An 11,947-nucleotide genomic window follows, 5' to 3' on the forward strand; every position below is an offset into this window, starting at 1 on the left:
CAATGAAATTAAAATGACAGAATTAAAAGTTAAAGAAGGATAGGCTACAATGACCAAGAGCCAACAGTTAGGCTGCTACTTAATATTTTAATGGAGTTATTTATAACTGTAGGATGAGAATGTGCATGCACTGCAGCCTCAATTAGCCTATTTAGGTAACATTAGCTATCTTAACTAGCTTCTCCCGGTTTGCTGCAGTCAACACAGATACTATGTAATCATATTTGATGATAAATAAACTAGCTATGGCAGTTATTAGTCTACTATGGCACGAGTCTGATTGGTTGGTTACGGTCTCTCGTCTCTTCCTCCCTCCTCCCAGTGTACGTCGCTCCCCTGCCTGCTAGAGCCGCCCATTTTTCTCCCTCTCGCGCTTTATCAGCTCTGGTTAATAAAGTAGGTTAAAAATAATAATAATTCTGGGCTGCTTCCCTTACTCGGACCAGGTCGGGATCCGACCAGATCTATACAGAACGGGTGTAGTTGTCCTCGGGTCCATTCAGAACAGGTTTCTATATAAAAAACAAAACAATTGATGCATATTGGATCCTGGTGGGAAAGCCCCAAGGCCACTGCGGAATGGTTCCAACGTTTTGGACCGGTAAAGACCTCGACCTCAACGGCAATGTCCGTGCTAAAACAGGTTATATCCATGATGAGTCCTCCATCTATCTCTATGACAACAGGCACAACTCTTTAAGTCTTATTTTGTGCGTTCACTTACATCAGTGCATTCATAAGAACCTAACCACCACGAAACTTCTATTCAATCAAATAAGCTTCATGTAGCAAATGAGCAATTACATTTTTTGTGTACGAAATTTGACACCCATTGACCTCCATACAAAACTTCCTTACTTCTTGGACAGATTTTTGTCAGAGTAAAACTTTTGGCGTCGCCTCTTCCTCTCTGGTAGAAGACACTTCGAAGTACACAGAAATAAAGAAATGTGTCCGGAAATCCGACAACACCTTGTGTGAATGTTTGAGACATAACTCAACTACACAATTTTCTAGCTGAAAACAAACACTTAGCACTTGACGGTATATAAAAGGAGACCATTGGTCACTGAATAGTCAAATGTTTATTCCTGATGGATAATACTGAAAAACAAATAGTACAAAATAACACATTGTTATTATCATTGATAGTCAAGATCAACAAGGTCATGATTGATGTTCAGTGAAGATACTCATTTCTTATAGTAAAAGATACAATGTATTGAGAAACATAAATAAAAGCACAGGTTTCTCTGTGCACAATTAGACAGTTCATTTCAACCTGTCCCTGGATGACCAGCATGGTCTTTGTTCCTCTTTTTTGGAGTAGGTAGAATGTGTCCCCAACAACTGATACAAGGTCAGAGCTTTACAGATTTCTAATGGTCAACTTCGGGATTGAGGCTAGGTTAAAATGATCTTATGTTGATCTTCTCTCTGATTAGGGAGCAACTTCTACCCTAGTCAGCAATTTCAATTTTCCCTCTCCAAAGAAATCCTGGTAAATATCAATTATCAAACGTCTCAAAATGTTATGAAAAGCACTCGTGGTTTTTTAACTGCTCTGGTTCGCCGAAGCTCTTTCCACACTGGGAGCACTGGTGAGCGCTGCCGGCCTTATCTCTGTCTCCACTGTGGATCAGCTGGTGTCTTTTCAGGTACTCTACCCTGCTGAAGCGCTTCCCGCATGCCTCGCATCCGTACGGACGCTCGCCTGTGTGAATCCGCTGGTGCCTCTCCAGGTTGCCTAGGCGACTGAAGCTCCTCCCACACTGCTGGCAGCAGTGCTGCCTCTCTCCAGTGTGAACCACCTGGTGCCTCTCCAGCGAGCGAGAGTGGGTGAAGCCCTTCCCACAGAGCTCGCAGCGGTGGGGCCGTTCGGCTGCGCACACACACTCATGGTTCTTCAGGGCCCAGGCATGGCTGAAGGCGTGGCCGCACGAGGCGCAGGGGAACAGGGTGTTCTCTGTCCCTCCTTCCTGCAGGTGGGCGTCCCCCAGGGGGCAAGGGTGCTCTTCCAGCTCAGCCTCGTTGGCGAAGCCCCCGCCGCACTGCATGCAGAAATGCATCAGGTCCCCTGTCTCCTCCTCACCACTGTCATCCACGCTACCCGGAGCAGACAGGTGATGTAGGCCCTCGTCTGAGCCTCCCTGCTCCCCCATCCCCTCACCATCCCTCAGCCTCTTGGGCCAGCGTGGCTGCAGCTCCCCTCCATCCCCCACTGGCAGTGACCCCTGTAATTCCTTCAGACGGGCACCGTGAACCTGCAGGGCATCACCATAGTCCCTCTCTGAGGCTGTGGGACTCTCCAGCTCCCCCTTCTGTTCCAGCCCATCCAGACCAATGTACTTCTGGCCCAGGCTGAACTCACTGTCTGCCACTACTTCCGGGTCAGGGGTCCTGGAGCCATGGTTGGAGCCTGCTGTGGGGGGGATCTTCAGGGCTGCCTGCTCGCGCCCCCTCTCTGCCCTCAGGGCCGTCTCCAGCCCACTCAGGTCCACCACACTCAGCGCCCCCTCTGACACCTCCGTTGGAGGGGACCCCACGTCCCACTCCTCCTCATCCCCCTCTTCAGGCCTCACGGCTAGGGGCCGCTTCAGGGCCACAGGGCTGAGCTCCATGTCTCCTACTGGGCCGAGAGAAGGAGAGTGAGAGTCTGTTAGAGGAGCAGTACTATGAGGGTGTATGCAAACATATTGTACTGCAGACACTTAAGAAAACTTCACTGTGTTCACATTGGGGTTATCACTATCCAGGAGGTGTGGTCATCATGTTTTTGGTTCTGAGCTTTCAGCTGGAGTCAGTACCTTCGCTGTGGGTTCTGGATCCATGGCAGTTCTGGTTGGGTGGGTCCATCTTCAGGGCTTCCTTGATCAGCCGCAGAGACGCAGGCTGGTAACCCCCATCCACCATATCACCGGACTACAGACAGAGCAAAAATAAACTACATTACCCACCAGTACAGCCCCATAGACTACACAATAATGCAATGCAGAATGCACGACCACACCCAGTATTTTTGTGCATGCAAAGTGCACTTTCACAAGTGCCACAAACAACGAGGGTCCTGTTTTACACAGGGCATTTTCTTTAAAAGTGTCAAGTTTAAACAGTTTGAGATACAATAAAGGTCATATGTACATTGCATAGACGCAACTGCATGATCTCAGTCATGTAGAATACAAAACTGTGTTCGCACTCAAAATTCTATTCATGTATAGTGTCTACAACGCTCTGCACTTAACATTGACTGCCCTACTGAACAAGTGCTTGAGCTACTTCTGCAGTTGAATATCAAATCAGTGGCTTTCCACCATCCACGCCATCTGCTGCAGTGTGTCTCATTGACTCAGAAAACAGCAGTTTAACAACATTCTCAGTCTCACCACACACAGATGATACGCAGTTATTTTTGTAAACTAGTCGTCTCTGACACACTGACACTGTGTGTGCCACACTCAGATTCCTTAGCACTCCTCTTCTCCCTCACCTCCTCTTTGATGATGTCCGTCTCCTCCCCCTCTCCCGAAATACAGCCCTCCTCCAATAGTTCTCCTTCTTCTTCCTCCTCGTCCCCAGGGACATGGATGAGGTACATCTGGCGTGCCTCCTTCCAGCCTCCCCCTGCTACTTCCCCGGCTGCTCCTCCTCCTTCCTCCCACACGCCTCCAAATGCAGGACCCAGCTTCTGCTTTCCTCCTGTGGAGGGGGAGAGAGGAAGAGAGGGGGAGGGAATGGATCGGGTGAGAGGAAGAGGAGGGGTTGAGCATGAAGGAGAGAGAGGGAAGCAGTGATAGAAATGAAGGAGAGGAAGGAAAGCAGGGAGGGGAGGGATGGCAGGGAGTGGGAGAGAGGCAGAGGAGAGGGGGAGCAGAGGCAGAGGGCATGAGGAAGGGGAGAGTGGGGGGAGGGAGAGAGCATGTTGAACGAGAGCAGGAGGAGGGACAGCATGCAGCGGGAGAAAGCATAAAGGAGAGGAGGGAGAGGAGAGCAGTGACAGAAATTGAGGAGTTGGGGGAAGGGAGAGAGCATGATGAAGGAGAGGAGGCAGAGTACGGAGCAGAAGCGGGAGAGAGGAGGCGGCGGGAGTGAAGAGGGAGGGAGAGCGGAGAGAAAAGTAGAGGAGGTGGGGGCAGGGAGGAGAGAGGGCATTATGAAGGAGAGCAGAGATGGAGGGAGAGAGAGCAGAGAGGAGTGGGGGAGGTGAGGGACAGAGAGAGGACATGAAGAGGAGGAGGAGGAGGAGGGAGAGTGGAGGAGTAGAGGAGGGAAGGAGATGAAGGGGAGCCGTGACAGAAATGGAAGAGTTGGGGGAAGGGAAATAGCATGATGAAGGAGAGGAGGTGGAGTAGGGAGCGGAAGCGGCGGAGTGAGTGTGAAGGAGGGAGGAGGGGGTGGGAGTGAAGAGGGAGAGCGGAGAGAGTAGAAGAGAGGGACAGGGAGAGAGGGGGCAGGGAGGAAGAGGGGGCAGGGAGGAAGGGAGGGGGCAGGGAGGGGGGAGGGGGAGGGAGGAAGGGAGGGGGGCAGGGAGGCAAAGAACAGAGAGAACATGAAGGAGGAGGAGATGGGGGAGGGAGAGCAGAGGAGTAGAAAGGAAAGGGAGGGAGAAGGCTCAGTTTCTGCCAGATGGCTTCCAACATAACAAGTACCTCTTCACACAAGCATTACAGGCTTTTGACTTCATGTTACACAAGTAATCAACTTGTGTTAATTTGATATGCAATTACATATCATTTCAACAATTATAATATGAAGAATACAATTTTTTATTTTAGTTTTATACATAGGGCAAGACAAATGTGTAAAAAACGACTATATGGTCCGTGATGCTTTTGTGGCTGTACTTACTAAATATGAACACTTACGGGGCACTTCAATTTTTCGCTTTTTCCGCCCACCGTCCTCCGACCCTATCAAACCAGCATTGCGGCGATTCTCTGCCCACCCCATCCCGTACTTGCGTTCATTTCTCAGTTTGTTCTCGGTCAGTCGGAGTCGGAGTTTCAGAGCCTCCATTTCATTCCTATTCAGAGATATTTCCACCAGAAAGTCGTTCACCGTGTCCTGGAACAGTTTGGTGATCTCACACACCGACGCTCGGATCAAACTGTCCATGACAGAGGTGAGGTGTGTCTGGAACGTTTCCACGGAGTCCGCCATGAGTTCGCTGCCGTGACGATCACACGATCGATCTGGGGAACTGGACCAGACAGATATTCAACTGTTACACATGTACAGCATTAGTTAACTATGTTGACTGAGTTTGAACAAATTCACATTATCAGTGACACTAGCTACTGTTATTAGTCAGCAGTATCATATAGACCCAGTGGCCAACTAGTCTAATTTCTGAAAGACTACACTTTTTCTTGCTAACATTAGTGATTAAGTAGTATCCTAGATACCACCTCACTACTCCCAACTAATAGACCGTTGAGCAAGACAGCCTAACTTCGTATGGAACGAGGAAGGACAAAAGCACACCCACCCATCACTCGAGGTTCAGTTAGCTAGCTACATTGTTGCCTAAACTAAACCTTTAGCTAGATGGTAGCTGGCTAGTTAACTAAGGCAATTAACGTGACTATTGCAATAGTGAATAACACGAAACCAAACTGTAGCAATGCCGGCTAGCTAGTTAACGATCGTCGCGACGCTATCCTTCTTGAATACAACACAAGAACAGCTCAAGTGCTAACGTTAGCTAGTAATTAGCTAACATTAGCTAGCTACGCACCGTGAAGTCGCTGAAATCCGAATATTGAAGTATTCGATAACTAAACACTGTTTGTTCTACACGACAACCGAGAAGAATGCACACTGTAGATAAGCCAAGAGACGAAACGCCAAAGGAAAAAAATAGATCCAACTTTGTCCTCCCTTCGAAGCAGCGTTTTCTTTCTTGCCTCCTACACAGGGTTGCCAGTTCTTTGAAAAATAAAATAGCAAAAAACTAACCGAAACCCACCCACAAAGCCTTAAAACTAATTTGAATATTTATTTAACTAGGCAAGTCAGTTAAGAACAAATTCTTATTTTCAATGACGGCCTAGGAACAGTGGGTTAACTGCCTGTTCAGGGGCAGAACGGCAGATTTGTACCTTGTCAGCTCGGGGATTTGAACTTGCAACCTTTTGGTTACTAGTCCAACTCTCTAATCACAAGGCTACCCTGACGGTTATGTAGTAAGAAAAAGATAATTCAGCCTTATTATACTTGTAAATAAATCAATTTTACGCATGTGTTTAACTATAGGTACACCCAACAGGAGGGTTTGAGGGATGAAAGTTGGACAGAGGATCTCAAAATCTCTGCGCAAGAAACACTTGAATGAACTTCAAAATAATGTTTGGCTATTTTCTGGCAATTGTTCTGTTATGTGCCAGATGTTAAGTCTACAACTTATTTGCGTGATTGACTTGTCATTTCAATAGACATAACCCAGGCCTACTGACTCAAATCTGGGTTTATGATTGTATTTGACCTTTGCCATGGTTTGGTTAGCTAGATGCAGGTTGCCCATTGCCCCTGATCAGTGGCGATTTTGGCATGTAAATCTTGGTGGGGCAAACTCAAAAAGTCATTACAAAAACACAACACTAAACAATACATTAATTAATTGAACTATAACAGTGACAATCTATGCCCACAAATGGTTAGGGCCTATATAAAGGCTAGCTGTCCCAACACCTTACCACTGCTACACATGGCTATCAGCGGAGCCTTGTCTGGCAGAAAAACTGTTATTTCGGCCTAATTTACTGCCTATAAAAAACCATAGCTGATATGGCTGACTTGCTTAAACAAATGGGGTTTCTACTGACAATTGAGATGTACAAACTATGGCATATAAGGGGATGACGAGCGGACAAGAGGTAATCCGTAATTTAGATTAAGTAAAAAATACCTTGAAGTATTAAGTTTATTTTGGGTATCTGTACTTTACTATTTACTTTTACTTCACTACATTCCTAAATACAATAATGTACTTTTTACTCCATACATTTTCTCTGACACCCAAAAATACTCATTACATTTTGAATGCTTAGCAGGACAGGAAAAGGGTCCAATTCACACACTTATCAAGAGAACATCCCTGGTCATCACTACTGCCTCTGATCTGGCAGACTCACTAAACACATTCTTTAGTTGTAAATTAAGTTTGAGTGTTGGTGTGTGCCCCTGGTTATTTGTAAAAAAAAAAAACAACAACAAGAAAATGGTGCCATCTGGTTTGCTTAAAAATGTAAAGAATTTTTAATTATTTTTTACTTTTGATACTTAAGTATATTTAAAACCACATACTTTTAGACTTTTACTCAAGTAGTATTTTACAGGGTGACTCACTTTAATTTGAGTCATTTTCTATTAAGGTATCTTTACTTTTACTCAAGTATGACAATTGGGTACTTTTTTCATTACTGGCTATAGGCTACATGTGCACCACCAAGTTAGAACAGTAGGCTAAATTATGAGGGAAAAAGGGACCAAATGATTAGGGTGAGGCACATGGTCTGGCATTCTCTGGATTTTTGGTGCTTTCAAGACAACTGGGAACTCTGAAAAAAAACAGGGTAGAATCATGACGTTAGTTGTTTTCAGGTCGGAGCTCTAGAAAGAGGCCCAAGTTCCCGACTTGGATTCCGAGTTGGATGACCGTTCAAAATGTATTTTCCCAGTCGGAGCAATTTTTTTTTCTCCAGAGTTCCAAGTTGTCTTGAATTTCCTGAAGTCTGACATTTCCCAGTTCAGAGTTTCCAGTTGTTTTGAACGTGGCAGAAGTCATGCTGGATTGACAGCATGGCCCATGTTGAATGTTTATCCTTTTAAGCCTGGAAAATAGACCCTTAAACACAGCCTTGGTTCACACATCCACTCCACTGAAGAGCAAGCTAGTGATTGCTTTGCAATGCTTGCAGTTAGCCACTGATTCCTTCCCAACCACTCATTGTTGAATTTGCGATTTTCAACTTGTTGTTTAATGTTTGTCCAATGGCCGATGAGCACCGATACTTTTTATCTATAATTCCTCGTCATAATTTCTCTTCATAAGACAAGGATTGAAAAGGATTTGCCAGTAGATTGTCGACTTGATTCATGATGATGACTGCGAGCTTGCTAGCTAAAATTTTGAAAGTATGATGTTGACATGATCAGTCCAATCAAAGCTACTGTAGATATAATGTGATTTGAGATCATTTTATCTGTGGCCAATGACCTTGAGCCTTTTTGGGTGGGTACTTCTAATGTAACTCTATGGCAGCACCCAAGCGGCTTGGATTTAAGCTCTCCCCGTAGATTTTGCGCTGACGTAGTGTCACCATGAGTGACAGTGCACTGAGCCAATCATGGCGCAACTGGAGAACATTACCAACCCCTACTCTCCGTATTTTCCGATGGCTGCCCCACCACTACAGAAAGCACCGAGCTAGGCTGAAACACTTGCATTTTGGAGCTCCCTTACTCAAGAAAGCAAGAGAGACATTTTCATATGTGGCTTTATTAACTAAAAGATTATTTATTTATTTTTTACATTGTTTGCAACCTGATATGTGACACCGATTAATCCCCAAATAACATGCAAAACAGGCAACCACAAAAAGCTCAAAAAGGTGGGGCTCAAAACATGACAGGTCGCCACTGTCCCTGATAGCCTACAGTAGCCTAGGCAAGATGGAAGATAAACAATTTAATATCTTGCTTAGTTCAAACAGACTCATTTATTTAGCATGAATAGCAAGGTGCTTCTGTTGCCCAATAGCCTGCTGGAGTAGGTTATTGAGGATGGGGTCGCCATTTTACTGAATTATATATTAATAATATGGATATGAACTGAATAGGCCCATGCTTGTGCAGCCATGCGGATGACACACAGCTGTACATTTCAATGAAACATGGTGAAGCCCCAAAATTGCCCTCGCTAGAAGCATGTGTTTCAGACATAAGGAAGTGGATGGCTGCAAACTTTCTACTATTAAACTCGGACAAAACAGAGATGCTTGTTCTAGGTCCCAAGAAACAAAGAGATCTTCTGTTGAATCTGACAATTAATCTTAATGGTTGTACAGTCGTCTCAAATAAAACTGTGAAGGACCTCGGCGTTACTCTGGACCCTGATCTCTCTTTTGAAGAACATATCAAGACCATTTCGAGGACAGCTTTTTTCCATCTACGTAACATTGCAAAAATCAGAAACTTTCTGTCCAAAAATGATGCAGAAAAATTAATCCATGCTTTTGTCACTTCTAGGTTAGACTACTGCAATGCTCTATTTTCCGGCTACCCGGATAAAGCACTAAATAAACTTCAGTTAGTGCTAAATACGGCTGCTAGAATCCTGACTAGAACCAAAAAAGTTGATCATATTACTCCAGTGCTAGCCTCTCTACACTGGCTTCCTGTCAAAGCAAGGGCTGATTTCAAGGTTTTACTGCTAACCTACAAAGCATTACATGGGCTTGCTCCTACCTATCTCTCTGATTTGGTCCTGCCGTACATACCTACACGTACGCTACGGTCACAAGACGCAGGCCTCCTAATTGTCCCTAGAATTTCTAAGCAAACAGCTGGAGGCAGGGCTTTCTCCTATAGAGCTCCATTTTTATGGAACGGTCTGCCTACCCATGTCAGAGACGCAAACTCGGTCTCAACCTTTAAGTCTTTACTGAAGACTCATCTCTTCAGTGGGTCACATGATTGAGTGTAGTCTGGCCCAGGAGTGGGAAGGTGAACGGAAAGGCTCTGGAGCAACGAACCGCCCTTGCTGTCTCTGCCTGGCCGGTTCCCCTCTTTCCACTGGGATTCTCTGCCTCTAACCCTGTTACGGGGCTGAGTCACTGGCTTACTGGGGCTCTCTCATGCCGTCCCTGGGGGTGCGTCACCTGGGTGGGTTGATTCACTGTTGTGGTCAGCCTGTCTGGGTTGGCGCCCCCTTGGGTTGTGCCGTGGCGGAGATCTTTGTGGGCTATACTCGGCCTTGTCTCAGGATGGTAAGTTGGTGGTTGAAGATATCCCTCTAGTGGTGTGGGGGCTGTGCTTTGGCAAAGTGGGTGGGGTTATATCCTTCCTGTTTGGCCCTGTCCGGGGTGTCCTCGGATGGGGCCACAGTGTCTCCTGACCCCTCCTGTCTCAGCCTCCAGTATTTATGCTGCAGTAGTTTATGTGTCGGGGCTAGGGTCAGTTTGTTATATCTGGAGTACTTCTCCTGTCCTATTCGGTGTCCTGTGTGAATCTAAGTGTGCGTTCTCTAATTCTCTCCTTCTCTCTTTCTTTCTCTCTCTCGGAGGACCTGAGCCCTAGGACCATGCCCCAGGACTACCTGACATGATGACTCCTTGCTGTCCCCAGTCCACCTGGCCATGCTGCTGCTCCAGTTTCAACTGGCCTGGGCCCTAGGACCATGTCCCAGGACTACCTGACATGATGACTCCTTGCTGTCCCCAGTCCACCTGGCCATGATGCTGCTCCAGTTTCAACTGTTCTGCCTTACTATTATTCAACCATGCTGGTCATTTATGAACATTTGAACATCTTGGCCACGTTCTGTTATAATCTCCACCCGGCACAGCCAGAAGAGGACTGGCCACCCCACATATGCTCTATCTAATTCTCTTTCTTTCTCTTTCTCGGAGGACCTGAGCCCTAGGACCGTGCCCCAGGACTACCTGACATGATGACTCCTTGCTGTCCCCAGTCCACCTGACTGTGCTGCTGCTCCAGTTTCAACTGTTCTGCCTTATTATTATTCGACCATGCTGGTCATTTATGAACATTTGAACATCTTGGTCATGTTCTGTTATAATCTCTACCCGGCACAGCCAGAAGAGGACTGGCCACCCCACATAGCCTGGTTCCTCTCTAGGTTTCTTCCTAGGTTTTGGCCTTTCTAGGGAGTTTTTCCTAGCCACCGTGCTTTTACACCTGCATTGTTTGCTGTTTGGGGTTTTAGGCTGGGTTTCTGTACAGCACTTTGAGATATCAGCTGATGTACGAAGGGCTATATAAATACATTTGATTTGATTTGATGCTTGTCGATAACAGCCAGTGATTTGTTTTATCTGTAGCCTAATCTGACTGATTTACCTTCAATCTAATGCATCATAACAACAGCTGATCAACAATTGCGACAGAACTGGGACCATGATCACAACCATGATCACAATTTAACTTCCAGTTTCATTAACTAAACATGTCCATTAATAATTGCATAATAACACAATGGTACAACACAAAACTGAAGGTATAGAGGCTATTTTAAATCCGTTTGCCAGCTCCAGGTAGGTTACACAAGTGCCACAACTTGGTTTGCAATGACTTCAGTGATATCATTTCAACATATTTATTGTATCAAATGGTGGGCTACAGTAGCCGAAACAGGCATAGAAATTAATAACCTACTTGATGACCACAAGATGCAAATGTACCATTCGCCACATTCAATTTCCGTTTCTTTGTGGACTTTTCCCTATATCAGAAGCACGCTCGGGAGTTCCATAACTTAAATTTACAAATGTTCACTCGTGCAGCGCTCGACACGCAAGAACTGAGCATGCGTAAAACTCTTCGTTTGAAATGGTTTTCCATAAACATGTCGACATTAGAATGCAGTTTATAAACCACCTACGAACGGATTTATTTAATGCGCCTAAAGTCGTTTTCTTGTGCATTGTCGCCTAATTTATGGATGCGCATCAGTTCTAGCGCGTTAATTAATATCTTTTATGAAAAAGGGTTGGAAATAGGTGTCTCCATAATGACAATCTAAATAGCCTACCTACAACTGGTAATACATTTTCACCCGCGACATCATTTTCGAACGGGCCAAATTTCCCGAGAAAACCACAGATATGGCAACCCTGCTCCTTATTCTACTTCGGTCGCGATTTTCGGCAGTTGGCATCTAACGTTATTGGTACATTACCGCCACCTACGGTGCTGGAGTGTGGGC

General features: G+C 45.7%; 1 protein-coding gene across 5 annotated transcripts; it reads right to left on the minus strand.

The window, feature by feature from the left end:
* Positions 1-1,072: 1,072 nt before the first annotated feature.
* On the minus strand, positions 1,073-5,937 carry LOC115130730 (zinc finger protein with KRAB and SCAN domains 1-like). 5 transcript variants are annotated; one of them, XM_029662142.2, is made up of 5 exons: positions 5,738-5,937; positions 4,866-5,200; positions 3,491-3,699; positions 2,808-2,922; positions 1,073-2,626 (listed from the first exon to the last, which is right to left on the minus strand). In XM_029662142.2, the coding sequence occupies exons 2-5, from the start codon at positions 5,158-5,160 to the stop codon at positions 1,533-1,535; spliced, it is 1,713 nt and encodes a 570-aa protein (XP_029518002.1). In that variant the 5' UTR covers positions 5,161-5,200; positions 5,738-5,937; the 3' UTR covers positions 1,073-1,532. The 5 variants fall into 5 exon arrangements, with proteins under 5 accessions (XP_029518002.1, XP_029518000.1, XP_029518001.1 ...); XM_029662140.2 differs by having other exon boundaries at positions 1,073-2,629; XM_029662141.2 differs by lacking the exon at positions 5,738-5,937 and adding an exon at positions 5,489-5,731 and having other exon boundaries at positions 1,073-2,629.
* Positions 5,938-11,947: the final 6,010 nt, after the last annotated feature.

This window comes from Oncorhynchus nerka, linkage group LG6 (genome assembly GCF_034236695.1).
Source record: "Oncorhynchus nerka isolate Pitt River linkage group LG6, Oner_Uvic_2.0, whole genome shotgun sequence".
Taxonomy (NCBI): Eukaryota; Metazoa; Chordata; class Actinopteri; order Salmoniformes; family Salmonidae; genus Oncorhynchus; species Oncorhynchus nerka.